At 38.5% G+C, this 22,961-nt stretch overlaps 1 protein-coding gene across 2 annotated transcripts; it reads left to right on the top strand.

Annotated features, from left to right (window-relative positions):
- On the top strand, positions 1–22,913 carry LOC140245500 (outer dynein arm-docking complex subunit 4-like). Of its 2 annotated transcripts, XM_072325069.1 has the most exons (11): positions 1–236; positions 3,267–3,398; positions 4,231–4,384; positions 4,828–4,889; positions 5,180–5,360; positions 7,477–7,698; positions 8,489–8,696; positions 9,309–9,592; positions 9,968–10,210; positions 16,972–17,109; positions 19,651–22,913. In XM_072325069.1, the coding sequence occupies exons 1-10, from the start codon at positions 114–116 to the stop codon at positions 17,094–17,096; spliced, it is 1,734 nt and encodes a 577-aa protein (XP_072181170.1). In that variant the 5' UTR covers positions 1–113; the 3' UTR covers positions 17,097–17,109; positions 19,651–22,913. The 2 variants fall into 2 exon arrangements, with proteins under 2 accessions (XP_072181170.1, XP_072181171.1); XM_072325070.1 differs by lacking the exon at positions 16,972–17,109.
- Positions 22,914–22,961: the final 48 nt, after the last annotated feature.

The following is a 22,961-nucleotide window of genomic DNA, read 5'->3' as shown; positions in this document are numbered from 1 at the left end:
CCATGTGTATGTTATGAATGGGCGAAGTTCGATCGAAGGTGTAAGGAGGACCGAAGGGCCGAATAAAATCAATATTATTTCCCTTTCACAAAAAACTTTTGGCCTCTTCCAAGATGATTGTAGGTGAGGAACAAGATGAAGCACTTTCCAGGGAATCTTTCGCCATCTATATGGCGGAAGGGGACGTCCTTTTTAAGCAAGGAGAGTACAAGAAGGCCCTGCAGAGTTACTCCACGGTGAGTCTGTGACACTGTGTATTTGTTGACATGAACAATCATCATCAATCATAAGCAACTATCTGTACGATTATCGATTCTGAATGATAACCTGATAATATTATCATTGCAGACCCTTCGGCCAAATTAGGATAAGAGTATGGGGCTTAAGCCAAAATCTTTATGAATGATGATCTATAAATTATGATTTTTGTTGGAGGGTGTGGTGGTACATTTGTAACGTTAGGACCCTAACGTACGTGTACTGAAGGTGTAGTCATGGACATTGTCATTAAATTTTGAGATTATAATTATTCACTCACCTCAGCAAGTCGAGCCGTGTTTTCCTCCACTCAGGGTAGCACTAGGGCCTACTTCTTCTTCTTCTTCCGATGAGTACATCCCTCTGATAAGAGTATTGTCGTACTTGGCAGGCAAAAGCGCAGTCACAGAAACACGCAAAAATAAAGAGTGCAATTTGGGTGCAATTTGGGACAAATAAAAATAAATAACTAACGTTAAGCTACCGTGCGAGTAATAATAACTCCCTTCGGCTGTCTTAAAGATGACTGTTATAAAAGAATAATTTTGGTGAAAAAAATCCTTCCCAAAAAGTGAAATTTAAACACATATTTCCAATAAAATCAGGAGCACTCTGAAAACTGCGCGTTGCCGCGACCGTGCCCTTACACCTGCGCACTTACACTAGCAGGGCTGGTGTAAGCGCACTTACACCCGCGCACTTACACTAGCAGGGCTGGCTGTAATGTGGGCGAGAGCCCACGAAGTCTCTATCATTTGGACTAAACGTGTTAGACCCCTTGCCCCTCTAGGCTCTAGTAATTATAGAAAACATAGCCTGCTACTTAGTACTTAAGAATAAGAGTAAGACTCTTTACTCATGCACCAAGCGCTGACAACGACCGGGAGGCTGACGACATCGTTACAGCAATTACAGGACCTAACCTTTCTCTCAGAGTCTGCGGGGATGCTGATGGATGCTGATGCTGCATGCTGCTGCTGCTGCTGATGATTGGTGATGACCTTTTGCACTTGGAGTGTGAGCTCTCCATTCTGGATGCAAGTTTGCCCAGCGAATATATTCAGGGTCCCATATTCCACCCATCGTTTCATATTTTGTGACAGACCCCTATATTTATTGGAATTCATTTTTTACAAAATTCTATCTTTAGACAACCTTGAAGGTTAACATTCATTTTGAGGAAAAACCAAAACAAATAAGCAAATACTCAATTAGACTATTCCTTTAAACAAAGAAGGTGGTGACTTACAAATGAACCCTTTTTTTTTTTTTGCTGAGAATGCATGGCATTTTTGACAAATGAATGACATCAGAAGCTAATTCCACAGTGATTAAGTGTATGGATTTCTGTTTTTAAAGAGCTCTGCACCCTACAGAGATATAAAGGAGTAGACTCCATGTGTTGCACAGGACATATCCTAGCTGTATTTTGGCACTGCGGTTTTTAAAGGTTTGTTATTCTCACACCTGCCCTCCCACCCCTTTTTAAAAGTCTACACGTCCTTCAAATCAATACCTCTCGATAATCATGATCAATACAACTTTCCATGACGGACAGCTGTGGGCCAGTAGTGAAAGTGAAGACTAAAGGAAGAGAGAGATTGTCCTTCAATCTATTGATGTTGTTCGTCCCTGCATGGCAGTCCCTATTCTTTTTCCGCATCATGAATATGCACAGCTGTTTGCCATAATCTCATGAATATGCATGAGGCTCTGTTGCTAGGACTTGAGTGAGGGCAAAGGGGCTTGTGTACAAATCAATGGTGAAACAAAATGGTTGCACGCTGTCTGCAGTAGCCGTATATGTGGAAGTGCACAGAACAAGGGCTCTACAGGAAAAACACTCAATTTGACAAAGAATCTGTGTGAATTTGATCGTGTCCATGATGGATGAATACGTGGATCCAGCGCTAGAGCGGGAGGAGCAACTGAAGCTCCTACAATCCTACATCGGAGAAGCGGAGGACCACATGAGAAAGAGGGACTACAGGCGGGCAATGGAGGGCTATAACTTAGTATGTAAACAACATCCATGGCCGCCCTTGTGAAAGCCAGTTGCTAAATCCTGTATTGCTGCGTGATGTGTCTCCCAAATAGTATAGAACAGAGAGTGCTGAAATGTTATCCCTGACCCTGTATCTTTATGTGACGAATGTAGTATGCAGTGGGTTCTACTTAGTTGTGTTAGATGTGTTAGATGTGAAATTACACTGTATGAGCATTCTAAGATCATGACAACGTGGTCACTTGATCTCTAGGGTATGCCCAAGAAAAATTAATGTATTAAGTAGAGGTTTTCACCTTCATGCAATGTGTCATGACTATTGTTTCATCAGTTGCCGCATAATATCTTTGAACACGTGTGACAATTTCTGCTTTGGAACAGCTTCTTGTGTTGGTACAGTCCTTAGCTAGACAATTTTCTTGGATGCATACTAACCCAGAACAGTAAAACCATGTGTGTGTGTGTGTGTGTAATAGCATGGTATAGTAAAAGTGAAAATATTACCATGCGCATTTCGCGTGACCAGCTACTAGTGTGAAAATAAATACAGTATGTACCACTATTAAATGTCTTGTTTCTGCTGAATTAAAAACGTGCAAAATTGATCTCATCTGGCCCAATGCAAAAAATTACTTGCGCAAAATTATCCAATTTTACAGTTTTCCTTCAATATGGAATATACCTTTATCAGCTACTTATACTTGAGACAATCATGTTGCATGCACAATTTGTGAGTATAGTAAAAAAAATAAAAAAAAAAAAAAGCAACAGTTATTTTGTGATTGATTGAATGGAGAAATAAGCTCAATCTGCTTCACAGCAAAACAACGGAAGAGACTAGTCTGCAGAGATAACAGTGAGATCCTGTTGACAGTTTAAAAAACAAACAAATAATATTTATGCTAGGAATGGCATTCAGCACATATCTTCATTGTCAAATATGTCATTGCCAATGTGGTCATTACATTATCATTATATTATTATATTCTTCATCTTTTCCCAGGCCCTGGAGATAGAACCGACAGACAAGAATTGCCTGGTGGCCCGCTCAAAGTGTCATCTCCAGCTTGGTGACTCCAAGGCAGCCCTCAAGGATGCTGAAGCAGCGCTGGAGGATGATGACAAATACATCAAGGTTTTCAACAATGACCTTTTGTCATTTACATGTAGAGTCCATTACCAGCAGCTTATAGCAGGTCAAGTCTTTGCAAATTCATGCTCAAGTGGACATTTGTAGGCATGTGAGTTGTAAGGCACAACACGGATGAAATCAGTAGATACAATGTATGGCCATATTTGTAACTCTTTGAACAATATGAGAGTCTCTTATATTTGTGTCACAATAGAATTCATGATTTGGCAGCACAACATCTATCAAGGTACATGTATCTGTAGATGTGGTTATTGTAATATTTTGTTTTAACAATTTCTTTCTAGAGAACATGGTCCATGTCTTCAAGGTTAATCGTTCATTTTTATTTGTATTGCATTGAAATCAATCATTTGCTTTGTACAACAAGTCATATACTTAGAAATGCAAACTACTTGTGTGTGCGCTGAATGCATGATACCTTTGAAAAATGTTCACAAATTTGATCAGTGTATTATTTCTCTTACTATGATTAATAGCAGCACAGCCTTCACATGAAATATTTGGAAATATCCACATGATGCCAGCAAAAGAGTGTACTGCAAGGAAGACCTAAATCTAAAGCATGGCCTGTCCATCTGGGGCCATTTCATGAAGCGTTTTGGTCTGATATTTTGTGTGTGTGTGTGTGTGTGAAATATTTCCTCTCTGCCAATCCGATGCAAGGATCGCAGTAGCTTGAAATAGTTTGTCAGAAAAAAAGAATATCTGACAAAACGTTTCATGAAATGCCCTTTGATCATTCGATAAGGTTCAATGCAGAAAACTGGGAAGAAATTTGAATTTGAAAGTGAATGTTAATCTGATTACTTGACAGGGTCTGTACCACAAGGCAGAGGCCCTCTACCAGATGGGGGACTTTGAGATGGGCCTGGTCTTCTATCACCGTGGAAACAAGCTGAGACCCGAACTACAAGAGTTCCGTCTCGGCATCCAGAAAGCACAAGAAGCCATCGATAACTCAATAGGAAGTGAGTGCAATCTGTATTCGATAATCAAGCAGAAGAAGATGTAATCCTGATGGATCATAAAAGATCATTCTTCAGAGTTATCGATCAAGGGAACATGGGAACAACTGAGATACTTTCACATTTGACAATTGTTGAATTCTTCATGTTGTTGTCTCCTGCTACAGTATAACTCATCATCAAGTATCATCCATTACATGTGCATGTATCGTGACACAAGAACCTGATGAATCAAGCATTATAATATACACCCTCACAGTGAGAGTTTGACTGGCTCCAAAGGTACAAATTGTACACTACATCATGTCCACTTCAGGTACAGGCAATGATTTTTTATTTTTTTATTTTTTTATTTTTAGAAGAGCATTATAATATCAATGTGCATAAACTTTGTGACAAGAAGGAGAATTGCAAATTTTGTTTTTTTACTCTCCCCTTCTCCCCAGGTCCATCAAAAGTCAAGCTAGAAAACAAAGGAGATCTATCATTCTTCACAAAACAAGATGAGGTAAGCATCAGTTAATCTTGTGTGTTTCAGACATAAAACTTAGACTGTGATGAAGTCATTGTTGCCATTATGTTGTTCATAATATCAAGAATGAATATCAAAATACTTTACAATTCTTTCACAATTTTTTTTATTGCTCGTTCTACTTACTGGTACTGTGTTACTATTTCATCATGCAGGTATTCTATTAGAGAATTGAAAAATAGAATTGATTTAACATTTTGTTGTATAAATCTTAATATCTGATGAATGATTGAACATGCTCACTGTCTCTGACTGATTTTTGCCAGGCCAAAAGCAAGAAGCCAGCCAGGATGGGCTACAGCAAGCCCATGGCCAAGCAGCAGGAGAACAAGAAGAAGCGGCCCACCAAGCCGGAGCAGACCGACGCCGAGAAAAAGACGGCTAAGCAGCTCCTGGGTGAACTCTACGCCGACAAAGAATACCTCGACATGCTTCTCAGAGACGACGGTAAGTGCAGTCTGCAAAAAGCGATGCTGGTCACCTCCACCGACACCCCTTGAGGCTGCTTCAAAGGCATCAGTTGGTCACCAACAACAAAAAATCTCCAATTAGGATGCAAGCTACTGACAGTCATTATGTGCTGTATATGCAAGACCACTTTGGCATACATTGAAGATGTGCAATTTGGCCCGTAGTGTTCTATTATACAGACAACCATGAATGTTGCAAAGACAACTGTATTATATGATTGATCACAGGATATGACACTATTTTTTTGCCTGTTTGGGCCACTAAAGTCTTTAACCCTAACTAGGCCGGGCTATTTAGGTAGATCATAGAGCCGGGGGGGCAGATCTCGGCCGTCGACCGCGCGATTGCAACGAAAATTGAAAATTGGCACACACATTGCCTATGATGTAATCTAGAGTACCACGAAGTTAAATTTTAAAAAGATTATCATTTATGCTAAATTATGCTAATTTATGCATAATGATGCATGAAATCAGACAATTTAGTATAAATCACTAAATAAAGCTCAAAATGGGCACTTTTTTTGTGTAAATATTCTTTTTAGTGTCCTGAGCAAATATAAGAGAAAGAAATTGTACCATCAGAAAAAATTTCTTAAGTATTTTATTAATTTTTGAATTTCTTATGTATTTCTCTGTTTTTTCAACTTTATGTTTTTCATTGTTTTCTCGATGAAACTTGTCCGCGACATTGTTTCAAACAAGAAAATATGTTATTAATTGATTTTAATCAATAAAACCCCAAAATAATCATGCTTTTATGAAATTTGCCTGTAAGCACAGTTTGCATTGAAATTGTACACGAATTCACGTTTTTGAGCAATTTTTGGTCTGACATGCACGTACATATTTACGCGCAACTTCGGAACCGCGCACCCGGGCATCGCAAATCTGGTGTCAAAAGATGCGGGAGACTCGAAAGAAAAAAGTCATGAAACGTTGCAGCGATAGCTTTTCACATTAACGATACATCGCGCGAAATGTCGAGGGGGGCCCCCCCCCCCCCCCCCCGGCCTAGTTAGGGTTAAATTTGAAACTTTGATGGTCCAGATATGTATTGCCCCGAAATAAAGGGAAATGTAACAATCTATTTTGGATCTTATAATAGCCCGATCAGGCTACCAACAGATAACTTTTTTGATACTTGGTGGCCCAACATGAATTTATGGTGGCCCTGGGCCTTTGAGCCACTGCCAATGTCGTGGAGCCATGGATTAGCATGACAGGACATGACATGGTTTGTTTCTAAGATGAGCTATGATTATGTCAGGTCTTCCTTTTCGTATTTCCCATTGTGCAGAATCATTGCACCCTGTTTAACATTTATTATCTAGCCATGCAATTGTTGAAAATTGTCTGTACATGTTGTATGGCACCAATATCACACAGCATGTTTCCATATTTTATAACATACCGGTATGGATAACACAAACTATTGAAATCATTACGTGGAAAAAGCACAATTCTTCAAAATAAAGTAAGATAACAACATTACCTTGGCAGAAGACCTTTTGTCCATCTTGACCGAAGCTGCAGTGTTTGTTACCATAACTACTGTACGAGCTGAAATTTTTGCGGTGGTTTTATTTTTGCGAATTTCGCGAATCGCCTTTGAACTGCGAAAATAACAACGCACGAATAACTAAGTTCAGTTAGACTCTCACAACCGCGAAATTAACAACACGCGAAAATGTCCTCCAAGTAGCATTTCGCAAAAATATCTGTATGCAAAAATTTCAGCTCGTACAGTACCCCAGTGTGCATATTTGTATTCAGCTTTGAGTCATTTGAGGATCTTGAAATCTTTGTGCCCGACTGCCTTCTTTCAGAGGAAAAAATAGTTAAATACACTTTTCCATATTTGTCCCATGTCTGTTGCACATGTTTTCAGTCATCATGCTGTAATCAGTCACCACTCAGCATGAATTACGATGCAGTTTCTCAGCAGTTCTTTATAGTTTTGAAAGAATTCTTTGGAACTACATGTACTACAAATGTACCACAGAGCTGATAAATACAGCTCCTGTAACAGCACCAACTGTTGTTTCTCGTGTGATGAGTTAATACTGTGCACACACTATGTTCCTTGTCAGATTTAACGAGGGCTGACACAGACAGCGGAAACCGAATCTACGATCTCGTGAACGAGGGCCTGCAGTATCTCGACACGAGGACGGAGTTCTGGCGGCAGCAGAAACCCATGTACGCCCGTAAGAGGGAGAAGGAGGAGGCGAAGGGGGCGAGGGAGAAGAACAAACAGAAACCTGCCGATCCTGCCAAGTACATCCTCAAGAACCTGGAAGACATTGATGCAGGTAAGGAGACATACATACTGTGGTGATGGTGATGATGATGATGATGATGATGATGATGATGGTGGTGGTTATGATAATAATATGGTTATTATGGTGATAATGATGATCACAATGTTGATCATGATAGCGATGATGAATGATGATGATTATAGGATTATTTGTGACGTTCATGATGATGATGATGGTGATGATGGTGATGATGATGATGATGATGGTGGTGGTGGTGATGATGATAATATGGTTATTATGGTGATGATGATGGCCACGATGTTGATCATGATAGCGATGATGATGATTATTATTCAAGTAGGATTATTCATGTTCATGAGGAAGATGATGGTGATGATGTTGGTTATTATGCTCATGATGATGATGTGATGAAGATGATGATTATGTCAGTGATAGTTGTAATGATGATTGTAAGAATGAAGATGATAATGTACTTACTATTAAGGATAATGATATTTTCAATGTTGCACAGGAAGGAACTTTGTTTTGAAGCCTGAGAAGGGTTCAAGACATGTGTGGAACAAATTTAGTCATTTAAAAAAAAAAAACACACACACGATTCGTAGCAAAACCAGATAATGATCACCTCTCTAAAATATACAAAATAATCATTATGCGAGAAACAGAAGTTGTGACATGTACTCAAGACATATAGAAGATCTTTATGTACACTGTATGACTTATGCATTGTATGCATTTTTAAAAAGAGAAAGATAGAAAAATAGAGCCATTTGATTGCGTACATGATAAGTTCCTCGTCTGAAATACCTTTCATGTCCAGCCCTGGCTGATGGCAGGCCGCGTGACGCCCTACGGCAGGCCCAAAAGGTCCTGAGGAATGTGGAGAGCTGGTCGCAAGACGACGTCCCAGAGAAGCAGGAGTTCATCGCCAACCTGCACAGCTGCATCGGCAATGCTTACCTCGACATGGGCAAGATGCCGGATGCTCAACAGAACCACCAACGGGACCTGGACATCTCCAAGGAGAAGTGAGTTTCTGCAACAGAATGAAACAAAATAGAAACTATCAATATATTTCATGAATTCTTCTCTTTTTTTTTCCGCGGGGGGGTGAGGGGCTTTATTTCTGTATGTAGACATTGTTCATTCACCATCAGCTTCATTTTGTCATTGAGAAGACAATATGAGTCGTTAGACATTCTCAATGTAAAGCTAAATATAATTCTGGGGAAAAAAATGCTGAAAATGTTACACAAAGCTTGAAGTATACTGGTTCTTATTGTCAGCTTTTGATAAAAATGATTACTTTTAGGAGACTGACAGTTTGTGTACTGCGCAAGCATCCATGCGTGCCTTCTATACTTCATCTATTGATGTTGATTAACAAGTGATATTATTGATAACGTTTATGGCAGTGTCATTATTTTGTCTTTTAATTTGATACTATGGTTTACATGATTGTGGACAGAAAAGAGAAAAGAAATGGTGTTATATCTCTGTTGGGCATGTCAACTGAATAGCACATGGTGTGATGTTGAAGGACTGTTCAATCATTTATCTTAGCTTGGTTTAGAGCAACAATACAGCCTCAACTTCATATTTTATTTGGAAGCTTCTATTTATTTATTTTTCCAATAAAGCGATAATGAGGAAGGCAAGTCACGGGCGTTGGATAACCTGGGTCGCGTGTACGCCCGTATCGGCAAGTTTGACGCGGCCGTGGCGCACTGGTCAGAGAAGCTACCACTGGTCAAGTCGGCGCTAGAGGGCACCTGGCTGTACCACGAGATCGGCCGCTGCCACCTGGAGCTGGGCGATTACCAGGAGGCCAGGGACTGCGGCCAGAAGAGTCTCCAGGCAGCCCAGGAGGCCGGGGACGACGTGTGGCAGCTCAACGCCAGTGTGCTCATCGCCCAATCAGAAGGTACCGATCCCTTGATGTCATTTTTTTTTTCCTTCTTATTGCCATTTTCACTTCATGGCTGCACTTTGCATGACGCTACATTGTTTTTTATATGAACTATGTAGAAACATGTACATACATCATAATCTAAGTACTCAATGTCAAGATGTTAATGATGCCTAAATTTTGTTACTTTATTGTGAATGCACCGTAGGTGATTGCTATCTCAGTCCTTTTTTAGCTGTGTAGCCTGCCCGTATGAAGAGCGATGAAAACCATTTTTGTCTTCATTCGTGCTATCATTCGACCAATGAATAAATCTTCCTCAAGTACCAGACAAATGTAATTGTTGACCCCTGACCCTTAACTATTTTTCTTTCTTTTTTTTCATTTCAGTCAAGCTGGGTGATCTCCAGGAGGCTATCGAGTCCTTCGAGCGTGCCCTAGAGATGGCCAAGGTCCAAGGGGACGAGCCGGCCCAGAAGGCCATCTCCAAGGCCCTGGAGGACCTCAACGAGAAGATCGTCCAGGGGCTGCAGGAGAAGGAGGCGGAGGGAGACGTCCTACCGGAGGAGCAGGATGGACAGAAGAAGGAGGAGGAGGAGGAGGAGAAGAAGGAGGAACAGAAAGAGGAGGAAGGTGAGTCACTGGAGTAAGAGTCGGTGCCAGTGTGAAATGGTTCATGTGGAATATGGACCTATGATGGATGAAGTAGCATGCATCATTTGGATAGGGATCCATAGGGCCCTGTTTCATAGAAAAAAGTTTCTATGATAGTAACTCTTCCTGCTGGAGTGGCAAATGTCATGGTAACAACCAAAATCCAGCTTCCTGATTGGCTGTTGCAACAAAAAATTGCTATTTTAGCAAAATTTGCTATCCTAACATCTTTTATGAAATGGGGCCCTGATTTCTGTCTTGTTTATTCGAATTCTTAGCATCTATTAAATCTGGCTTGGTTAGTGCATTATTAAAAATCTTTCCATCATCCTTTTCTTTTCTTTCTTTTTTTTTAGGGGTGGGGGGAGGGGGGTCAAAAGTGCACCTTAAAGATAATAAAAAGTTTTGGTACCTCAAAAATTTCCTTGTCTTAGTTTGTGTTTCAGGTTAAAGTACCTTTCATATAACTAACACTGTGAGACTTACTCACCCCAAAGTGCTCTCATGTCTTAGTAATCATGCAATTAACTGCGACCAGCAGCCCCATACGCATAGCGACCGGCAGTCCCATATGCATAGCGTAATTGGGCTTCGCATTGTAGCATTCAGGATCATGACAGATTTAGTATTGCAGGATAAATGTTAACTTAAAATCCCAAAAATTCTTCAATTTGAAGACTTACCAATTAAGGTGAAGTATTGAAAACAGGCTTCGGGCAACGTTTGGTTCTGCCTATAGTCCCTTTCTGTTCGAATTGATGACTGAATGTGACTCGGCCAATTTTAAATTGACATTTACCCGCGATACTAATTCTGTCATGATCCTGAATGTTACAATGCGAAGCCCCATTACGCTATGTGTATGGGGCTGCTGGTCGCAGTTAGCTATGCGTACAATGGGCTGCACGCTGCTGGTCGCAGTCAGTGGTTTCTTACAATATTTATCGACGCTGTACGGCGACGGCTCTGGTACGAAACCATTATTGCATGATTACTAAGACATGAGAGCACTTTGGGGCGAGTAATTCTCACAGACAACGTACTTTAACGTGAAACACAAACCAAGACAAGGAAATTCAGGGAAACTTTTGAGGTACCAAAACTTTTTATTATCTTTAACTGTGTCTTTAGAAAAAATGTGAGAGTTCTGAGTTTAATCTGATTTCAAATTTTTTCCTTCTACCCAAAACCCATTTTCAGACTTTTTGTCACTTCAAATGTGTTGAAATGTTCACAGTTTCATGCACTTCAGACTTTTCATTTTGTAAGTTTCAGATTTTTCCTTTTTTTTTTCTGCAAGTACTCTCACATCCCTGCAAGACAGAAATAGATGAAAAAAGGATGAAGGTTGTTATGCTGATTGTATGTCTCGTGTTGAGAGGAAAGAGTATGTTAATGTAAGGTGGAGAAAAAGAAGGAAAGTAGAATTCAGTGAGATGATAGCCTTGTGAGAATAGACCACAATTGAAGTTTCCACCATATACGAGTTAAAGGACAAGTCCACCCTCATATACTTGTGGATTGAATGAATGCAGCAATATTCGCAGAACACATCAGTGAAAGTTTGAGGAAAATCGGACAATCCGTTCAAAAGTTACGAATTTTTTAAGTATCTGGACAGTCACTGCTGGATGAGAAGACTACTACAGTGTATGATGTCACATGCGTAGAACGATATAACGAAAATACAAAGAGAATTTCACAAAATTTTATTTTTTGAAAAAAAAAAATGCAAATTTCCTTGACTTGTCACTGACGTATGTTAAGTGTAATATTATTCCCCCTGCCTACTGAAAGTGGTAAGTCAAGTGTTCTTTTATTATGTGGGAAAAGTGAAAATATGTTGAATTTTCTTTGTTTTCTCTATATCGTTCTACACAATGTGACATCACAAGCGGTAGTAGTCTTCTCATCCAGCGATGGCGGCACTGAAACTTCAGTGGGCAAAGATGAGCCAGTTTGATCTTTGGCATTTTGAGTCAAGTCTGGAGCTGTACATTTGTATGTTATTGTTGTTGTTTTTTCAGTGATGAAGAGCTTTTGATAGATGCACTTTGCATTCTGTCACTCTGATCGGAAGCATGGCCGAGCAATTTAATGAGACAAGCTTGAGCTTGATATGTCTCAAGCTTGAGATCAACAAACTTTAAGATCAGTTAAAAATTTGAGTACTGTAAAAGTGGATATTTTTTTGCGCAACTAATTTTTTCGCACTCTCCAGGTGAGATGAGTTTTGCATGTTTTTAATTCCGTGAAATCAAGATATCAACTATTGGAACATTGTGGCAAGCAAAAATATTCACATGCTTTAATTGTTTTCACGCTAGTTTCTGGTTGTACGAAATGCAAGAAAATTTCAACACTGCAAAAATTTCCACTTTTACAGTACATGTGCAGATTTACACTTTCTGTCAACCCAGGGAATAATTTTCAAATGAGATTTTGACATTGCCAGCCATGTGCATTTGGAATATACAAGTATGATGTATAAAGATCCCTCCTAAAATCACCTCGCCTCCATCGTGGAATAGTATTTGGCGGTCAGCAAAAAGAGGAAGAGGCGAACGATGCCGAGGTGGACGTCGGTCAGGCAAAAGAGGAGGAGAAGCCTGGGGAGGCAGAGATGCCTCAGCAGAAGGAAGATGACGTACAACAGAAGGAGGAGGAGGAGAAGGAGGAGGAGAAGGAAGAGAAAACGAAAGCTGATGGTGAAGACACGTTGTGTGGCTGGATGTTTAAATGTGTCATTATATATATACCCTCATGCTTGCTTTATCACGTCATTGGTGCATTACTATATATCTCGACATCAATCCCCCACCCGCGCTCCTTATCCCTCGTGACATCCTGTTCCATTGACTGAAGATGTTCCTCCAGTATGATGTTTTGTATGCACATTATTTCACCAGGTTCTTGTGGTACACTGGGATGTGATTTAAAAATTGTTTTGTCATTGTGGAAGCTCAGATATCTGCTCCTATAGTTAGTTGATGCTCTTCAAGTGACTTGACTTTTGTTTCCAAATATGAATAGGTTGAATGAATACTTTTGAATATCTGATAATTGTTCAATTATTTCAGAACATCAATTCTCTCATAAAACAATGGAACTTATGAGAAACAACAACAACAACAACAAAAAACACCCCCCCCCCAAAAAAAAAAAAAAAAAAAAACCAACCCCCCCCCCCCCAACAAACAAAAAAAGAAAAAAAAAAGAGAAATAAGTAGATAATGATAATCCTAGTATTCTGGTAGGCTTGCATGAAATAATGGGATATAGTTCCAAAGTCCTACTGTCTGTGCTAACTATTGCTACATCTGAATTATACATGTACTTGTACCTACTATACCATTCAGTAAGTCACTTAAACCCAGAAGAGGATCAAGTTGATGAAATTAGTAGTCTATGTGTTGGAAGGAAAGTGTTGTGTCCTTTGTCTAATTGCTCTCCAAGTTTTCTTCACTCTGTTGATTAGACATGGATAATTCTAAATTTTTACATTATATGATAAGTAATTCCAAGAATCTCATGCATCACACTGCAACCTGGTGAAATAATCGAGTGCATGATGGCTAATTCACAAGATGTCGTAGTTAAATTGACCCTAATGACTACATATTCCTACTCACATTCACTTGTTGACTGGATCGTGATGGCACAGTAACATGCTTCTTCCATCGTTGCTTCATACATCATATTGATCTGTTGCTGGCTTTAATCCCTTGTGCTGCTAGATATTTTCACATCCTTGAAATGCCATTCAGTGCTACATTTGTGCAAAGCTACTAGTCTTGCTCTTATCTAATATACACTTAGGCATATCGTATATTATGAGAGATTGGTTGCATTACAGGCCAGGAACATACATTGTATGTCATCTTTTTTCATTTTCATGATTTAAAAGCCTCCCGCCCTCCCCCCCCCCCCCAAAAAAAAAAAAAAAAGTAAGCAAACAAAATTGATAATGAGACTTGATAGTATTGATAATGAATCCTGTAGACTTTGAATAAGACAAATAACTTTCAAGACAAGGAACCTTCATGCATTGTTCGGATGATTAAAAAGGACTAAAATCAATTTTCATACAGAATAGCTACAATGTATGTCTGTGCTTTTTTTTTTTTTTTTTTGAGTGTAGATACGAAGCACCTCCTTCTAAACGTGCATTCTGTTCATTGCTCCCCACACAGCACATTCTCTGGATCTGTTTGTGCTGCGTGCAATTGTTTGAAAAGTAAACCCATTCCTGGGTTGCTCATTTTGAGCGAGTTAAAACATGCCGCACTTGTGCTGTGTTACTTGCCTGTGCAAGTCGCATATAACCATTCTTTTTTTTACACTCGTCCGTACATGACTTCAGCACTGTGTTTTGATGTATTAAAGCATAGCTCACCATCAGCAACCCTGAGTGAACAAACACACCACGTATAATTATTATTCTTTTTGCCATCACCAGACATTCGACTCTCTTCCCACTCCCTCTCATTGCTGCTCATGAGATTTTTTTTTTTTTTTTCGTGCAGATGAGTATGGAAAAATCTGCTAAGCTCTTATGACTAACTTGTAACCAACTTGTAAGGCACAGGTAGAATACATGTATTTGGTTTTATTATTTTTATTTTTTATTTTTTTAAATTGATTAATCAATACCATCTGAATAACACCCTGCAGCCAGGGTCTCACACACCTCCAAACTTGTAATGTACAATCCAGCTTAAGTATAGATGGGAGTTTTAGGTGGTCAGCAATTAAACAACAGGTATCAATCACCACTGACACAGACTATACTCACACATACTTTTGACAAGGTTACATGTACATGATCCTGTCTAAGTCTCTTTTCTCATCTCGCGGCCTCATGGGTCTTCCAGAAAGCATCACTACTCATTAGTATCCAGAATCTCAAGCAATGCTCCAACAGGAAGAACAGCCTTTTAAGTGCACTCTCACAATCAACTACTTTACCTTAGTGTCGTGAACCATGGTTTCAAGCATTTTCTATGGCTCTTAGTGACCTTCACTCAGATATCACACTACCCAATTCAAGATGCCACTTTCTTCAAAATAGAAATGGGCTACGAGATAGGTGGTAAAAAGTACTGCCAATAAGCGCTTTTAATAAAGGAAGCATCTTTTTTTTAAAGGGATTGCTTCGTACTTGAGATGGGAGATAGTGCTAATCAGGGCCGGGGTTTGAAGAGGATACATTTCCTCAAGCCAGTTTTTGAATATTTATTCATTTATTTTAATCACTCTTTAGTTGTTCTTTTTTGTTGCAAATTTCACAAATTTCAAAACTTCAAATGCATACAATGTACAAGTATGTGGTATGCTTTGAAATGACTGGCATTTCCACATGAGGTCATTTTGCTTCAAATACTTCAAGTCAAATAATGTTTTGTGGTGGACACTTATTCCTTTAAAATGAACGGATTTGGAATTCTGCCTATCGCTTTCTATATCCCATATACTCCTAGAAAAAAAAAAAATCAAAACCATGTATATGATTATGCATTGATCCAGGTTCAGATTTCATATTTTTTTCATGGACATAACCATAACCATTACCATAACCTGTTATCACATGTGGGTTGTGCGGAAGCTAATTTCCTTTTTCACATCTGTATCAAAGCTGTAAAATATCACCATTTGTAATAGTTGCAGTTGGTGCAGTTATTTTTTTTTTTTGTGCCTACTTTATTGTTTTCATTATTGTATACATAACTTATTCTCAAGAATAACAAGAATTGTCACTGTACTACCTCATTATTTCTTCTGAGTATTTTAAAGTAGATTTCAATATCTTATTTAATTTCTTCATCAAAATGTTGATTTTTAGTTCAAAATACCTCAGAAGACTGATAAGCCAGGGCTCGACACTAACGGTGGCCGGGTGGCCCGGGGCCACCAAAAATGAAAGTCGGGCCACCAAATTTTAAAAAAGGGCAAATTTGGTGGCCCGCCTCGGGCCACCAAAATTTTTTGAAAAGTATGTCAATAAATTCGTAACTTTTTGCGCCGGAAATTGGCAGTTAAATTTGTTTAAAGGATGGATGAAAAGGAATGAATGAGTGCCTGAGAGTGAGTGTTGCAAGTTGTTGAAGTTTATTTATGAGTAAATAATTATGTCCAACTTCTAATTCTTACTATCATAAAACTTAAATATTTGACTCATTAAAAAAAAAAAAGGATTTTTAATGTTTTTTATTGGGTTTTCTTCAGGACACCAAATTTTTCTCTCGGGCCACCAAAAATTTGAAATTTGGGATTTTGGTGGCCCCATTGGGCCACCAAACAAAAAAGTTAGTGTCGAGCCATGGATAAGCTTAATCATGTGGCAAAGAAGTGAAAACAAAATTTTCCTTCCAGAAGAAGGTAATGCATGGTCTTACAAAATGCAAAACAAGTTTTCAGTAACTAATATATCATTCAATATTCAAAGATGAAAACAGGGGTGAGGGAGATCTATGCCATTGACACATTTACTCACTTCAGATTAATTACTTTAGGCACATATACAATCGTAGGACATCAATGTATTTTTCAGAAAAAAAAAAGAAGAGAAAAATTGCACTAAGTTCTTCTTTGTGTACACTTTTGATATAAAATGTCTGTGACCAGAGAAGCAAATCAAGGAAGAAATGAACTAATAGCACGTCAGGACAGTAATATAATTTTGTTCACTTTATAACTGAGCAAAACTCACTGGTAAATACCAATGCTGGCCCATCACACAGACTCTCACAGCAGTAGTAGGTCGTCCAAGGCCAGCAGCAGGAGCAGCAGTCGTTCGTCCCACCGCAGCAGAAAGAAGAGCGGCAGTAGCAGCTCTAGTGACGAGTCCAAGAAGGATGGCAAATAGTTACGGCGAAGAGGTGAAAGATTTTTCATGATGGAAGTTAGGAAGGAGGGTTAACAACAACAACAACAACCAAAAAAAAAAAAAAAAAATCTTGTATACACATATTGTGAGGTGTAGGGGAAAGGGATGGGGTAGGGACAAGAGGAAGTGTTCTACAAGTAAGTTCATGAGTCTTTGCTGAAACCCACACATTTTCTATTGTACTTCAAGTTTTGAGGGAGTGTTTTTTTTTTTTTCGTTCTTTTTTTTTTTAAGGGGGAAGGGAGGGAAGATGGCCTAATAGTATGTTATTGGTGGATTTCCTTGTTCGTAGCTTCTATTTTTCCACTATTTCAGAGACAGAAAGATTTTCCTCAAATTTAGTTTGTGGTGGCCAAAATGGCTACACACACATGACTCTGCATTCAGCTGACAGATGCACCTTTTTTTCCCCCTCTCTCATCAAAAATCAAATGTAAACAGTACGGATGCCAATACGAGTGAACTGAAGTCCTGTCACACAGAATTGTGAATGACAATGCCTTTGCATCCAAGCAGAAATGTTGTCAATTGAAAAGACGGTATCCCAAGTGAGAACCCAAAGTGGGTCTTTACATTTGTCAGAATGTGCTGAGAAAATGCTGGACCTTGAGACTACTACTTCAAATCTCTAATTTGTTGTTAGTGTCTGTGTCATGGTCAACGTACAATTTTTTTCTGTGCCAATTACATGATGGAGATTCCTTGTTCTAGTCCCTTTTCCTCTTTCCGTCTTTTTTTCCCTCTGTCTGTCTGTCTGTCTGTCTGTTTCTTTCCCCTTTTCTCTGAGCTTCGTGGTTGTTTAAGAAATTTGAGATACAGCGTGAAAGGGAATGAAGTCCTGTGCATATTGATATACACTGTACAATGTATTGTATGTATGTCCTTCATAGGATTTACCGTTTCATTGTATCTTCAAAGGAGTACCCGAACTAGCATGTACATAGGCTCTACATGTTGTTATGTAGCCCTTATGAAGGTTTGAGTTCTTTGTAGACCAGGATCTGCATGGGTTTTGCACGACGACAATTGCATCTCCATTGCGCATGTTCGTGCAATTGTCTCGATATTCCTGTCAACCATCATCGTGCTTGTGCAAACTGTGTATGTCACAAGCCTAAAATTAGCATATCATTGTTTGTTTTTCACCTGAAAAATATTTGAAAGCTCGGTGCATAATACGTTTTGTGTGTTTTTTGAATAGCGCATTTTGTATCTGCCTTCAATGTAATGTCACCTCTCATTCAGTACCATCTTGCCTGTGTTACCGTAGAGTTACACATGAAGACAATTTTTTTCTTTTTTTGCCTGTATCATGAAGAAGTAGAATAAATTACTCATATATTCAGAGTCTTTATGATATACTTTTTCAACAAATGTTATCCACGGCAGTACAGAATTGGTTTGGGCTGGCATACATCTGTGGGGAGTGTTTCATAAAGTTGTTCTTAAAGGTACGATTGACTTAAGAACGACTGGTGATCAGTTCTTGTGCTGAATTATTGAAATTTTGATAAGTATAGCACATCAGAACGTGTTCCAGTCGTTCTTAAGTCGTTCGTAACTTTAAGAACAGCTTTATGAAACACCCCCCTGGTAAATTAGCAATCCATAATGCAGGCATAACAATGAAATTTCAGGTAAAGTTTCAAGAAGTAGGTGCAGTGAAAACTTGTCATCCTTTTGCCTTGGGCAAAGAAACTAATAAATGCAAATGACACCATCAGCGTGGTGTGATAGTGTCAAATCCTGCTGCTAAATTAACCACTTACATTGCTGTAATGCATAAGTTTATGCTTCACTGAGTGATGCAAATGACTTTTGCCATTGACCCTAGCTGTGCTGTGTGAGAGCTGGTACCGTACAGACATAAAAAAGAAAAACATTAATGAATGCGAGGGAATATTAATCATTATTTTCACAAAGCATGCAAGTCAGAGATGCCACAAAACATGCTTTAAAAGTGTATTTATACACTGCATGCTTATCTGTACAGTAATTTTGTATGATACATTACATCTCATGCTGTTCATGCAATGATTTGAAAAATGAACTGTCTGCTATACCATTAGCTACATGTACCTCAAGATGGGCAAACTGATTTTCTTCATATGATTGTGATACATGTATGCAGATGTATCCTTTAACCTGCATTGACCTGACATTATGTAAAGTCTGTTTCGCAAAGAGTCTGTCTGACATTTGAAAGGAAATATTAAATGTCATGGAATGCGATGCAATGTGCCCAGAGCATTCACAATTAATTTATGCTAGCTCTTTTACAGTGTTCGTTATTAAACATGACTGTAATATTACCAAAAGAGTTTTGATGTGTGTTGGTGAGATTAGATGAGATGTGATTGCTCATCAAGAAATCTAAAATTATTTAATTGTATGGGTTAATGTCTATATTTCTTTACATGTCACAAAAGAGTGGTTATAATTTAACACCTTTTATTGATGAATGTTTGATAAATGACATTATTCCTGTATTTATCTTGCTATCTATTTTCTTCATTTTCTGTCTCTCGTTTAGAGAAAGATGAAGAGATTACGCCACCTGAGGAAGAAAAGCAGGAGAAGGAGGAAGAATAAACCCCAAGCAAGACTTCACAAACATTTGCCAGACAAGTCCCTAGATTCTCGATTGGAAACAATGTTGGAATATATACAGTCACAAGAACATATTGGACCAAACACTGCCTTGCTCGACATCATCTACATCAATAGCTTGAACACTTGGGGATGCTGGTGTAGCTTCGAGTCCGGTGTAGAAAGCGTGGAGGAATGTACTGGATTGACTGGTTGCTGTACTCTGAATATGCAAGTTTATTGTGTATTTTGAAAAACATGCTGGTTTTCTTTTTATCTTTCTTCTTCCTTTTTTTTTACGCATTAGCAAACAAAGATCCATTTGCCAGGAATTGACTAGCAAGACCACGTTCTGCAAAATCACATAACCCTTTATTATTAGTATTATTAATTTGGAATTATTCAAAGGATCCAGCTCAGACGAATTGTGTTAGCTTGTATATACATCGTACATATTACATTTTGTAGAAACTGCACCCAGTGCAGTTTAAATTGCCACGGTTCTTTCAAGCAGTACAATAAACAAAGTCTTCAGTGTGTTGGGCCATGTTACACAAAAAGAGTTTTTGGTTTTTTTAAATCCATGCTTCATTGTAGTAACTCACGCTATTAGAGCAACTACCACTGCATTGTGGAATACCAGGTCTCATGCGATACAAAGTCCGAACATGGTACGATGTAATTATACTGTTTTTGTGGTATACTTGAACCCATCAGGACTATATTATATGACCAACCAGCTGTCTTTATTCAAACTTTCCAGATACTTACAGTAAATTTGCAAGAGAACTATTTATTGTTGTCATTTCTCATACATCCCATACTTCCGGTTTGAAACTTTTAAAAAGTCTGGAAACCAGTCAGTGTGAAGTTGAAAATAAATCACAGCACCCTTCATGCCATTCTTCTGTTACATCCCAACTTGTAGCCCATTACCGATTACGGTGTGTTTATGCAATTCATTCCTCTCTACAATTTCCTCCACACATGGATGTATACAACACTCGTACAGTTGAACCTCTCGTATCCGGACAAGTCGGGACCGGGGCTCATCCGGATAAGGGATTTGGCCGGATACGGGAGACTCAGTGCTTTATACATGTACATTATACATACACATGTACTGATGTAGCCCATTGTAGTACCACATGTAGTAATGTGTATACTGCAACCTTTTCATTGTTACATTTGGGGATGTTTCGGGATGTTGAAATGTCTGAAGGTAAGCAATTTGGAAGGAAATTTGATGCAATGTATGTTAATCATATTGGAAGTAATATGTAATTCATGTGTGTTTGGGTAGGAGTTTCTCAAGGAGTTGGGAATCCCCCTTTCTTCCCGTAATTATAAAAAAAAAAAATCACTGCGAGATTGCGTTCGGATAATAGAGAGATCCGGATAAAGGGAGGCCAGATAATAGAGGTTCAACTGTACTTCAAAAAGTTGTCTTAAATGTTTGGGTTTTGTTTAGGACACGACTCTTTGACGACAATGAACACGTCACAAATGGGAATGTCGAAATATACGTAATAATGTGTATTCAACGTGAAATGTGTGTAAATACTGTAAAATTGTACATACGACATGAAATCATGCTTATGGTTTGAATATCGATGCCTTCTGTACTCTGTAAGTCTGTCGATTGTACAATTTTTGTACACAGCAAAATTTTATCCAAAAGGTATTCACTGTGTATACAGTGTATCCTACCACAGTGGACTTTCATGAACTCCAATGAAATTACCTTGGTACACGTACACTTTTATGTCAAAACTTTGCTATGTTAGGGTAATTAAAAAAACATTAAGATAAATTAAAACGAAACATTAAACTTAGGGGCAAGGGAAATACTTTGTTATAAATAAAAGATTGTTATATCATTGATTGTTTATCTAATGAGAGTCCACTGTATTACTAAGTGAGTGGAAAATCTCCTTCATTTTAGTGCATATGGCTACAGAAGGACAGGGTATCCAACTAAAAAGGAAGAAAAAAAAAAGGTGTTCTTGTTCCAGACCGGAAGAGGAGTACAGTACAATGATGATGAATATAATACTCTGTGAAACCTGGAAATATGACATAATAGTAAATACAAACATTCCAATCAATTTTGTGCGTCTTGTCCTCCGAAATATCACATTCGAAAATGAGTCAAAGTTTAGTGAAAGCCTCAAACTGTATCTTGATTTAACATATCACACAGGTGTACACTGTATGTTAAAAACTGCATACAAATTTCTTGTGAATTGGGACTTCTAACACCACAATTTTATGAGTGATTTAATTTGCAGTCAAGGAGTATAGCAGAGTATTGAAATTGGAAATAGAGTTAAATCTTTGTGTGCTCTTAATTTCAAGATTAACACCCAACTCGCTATTTTTGCAAAACAATAAACCCATGTGAATATGTATACATATGCCGTATGCACATTTGCATCAGCTGAGCCTTGACCTTTCTTCAGAGAACACCACTGGCATGTGTTTTACTGTACATCTCACAAATAAAACCCCAGGATACAGCCTTAACCCGCTGAGAACTAGTCCCGAGAATACTCGGGCAAGTGTCTATGGGAAATGTGTGCTGTAGCAAAATCATCCTGTTCTCATCAGGCTAACAGAGGGTGTAAAAAAGTATATGTAAAATGGAATTGTGCATCATTAGACTTGAATCTTTCAACTGTTTTTATACTCACACCTAACAAAGCAAAATCAAAAGAAGAATACAATAATAACACACAAAATGTTGGATACAGATTAGATACATTAACCAGACAAATTTCAATTTAATCTCTGTCTTATGGCTCTGCCAGAGATCGTAAATTTTGATACAGTAGTACAATGTATGATGCTACAGCCGACTGGTATCAATTCTTGAGGCGCAGCAATAAATCATACTTTTAGGGCTTGATACTCAGAATCCAAGTCTATTTCACAGTCTGATACCGAGCAAGAGTGTGTTCAAGCCTTTGATGATTTTGTTATGTAAAGTCTACTTCAGAAGGGATGTTTAAAAAAGTTTCTAGATGATTTACATACTCTGACCTTCATTTTAATTTCACTTTTGTGTTGTCCTTCCCTGGTGTAAAGAAATGAAGTTGCCTTGTATTTACACTATGAGTGTATCTCATTGTATCTAGTCTCTTTCTTACTGTATAAATCTATTATATGACCGTCCATTCAATAAAATGTTTGATACTCATACTGAAATGTTGTCACTGGCGTGTTCAGTTTTCACTGGCCTCTTTGCATGTTCAT

This window comes from Diadema setosum, chromosome 22 (genome assembly GCF_964275005.1).
Source record: "Diadema setosum chromosome 22, eeDiaSeto1, whole genome shotgun sequence".
Lineage (NCBI taxonomy): Eukaryota > Metazoa > Echinodermata > Echinoidea > Diadematoida > Diadematidae > Diadema > Diadema setosum.
Note: the sequence above shows the minus strand (reverse complement) of the source record. Positions and strands in the feature narration are given on the sequence as shown.

What these genes read in the sequence shown, in the direction of transcription:
- LOC140245500 (XM_072325069.1), top strand. Translation starts at nt 114, where the DNA reads ATGATTGTAGGTGAGGAACAAGATGAAGCACTTTCCAGGGAATCTTTC. An exon ending in CCTGGAAGACATTGATGCAG is followed by an intron (nt 7,699 to 8,488) that starts GTAAGGAGACAT and finishes TTTCATGTCCAG; the next exon opens with CCCTGGCTGATGGCAGGCCG. An exon ending in CTGGACATCTCCAAGGAGAA is followed by an intron (nt 8,697 to 9,308) that starts GTGAGTTTCTGC and finishes TTTCCAATAAAG; the next exon opens with CGATAATGAGGAAGGCAAGT.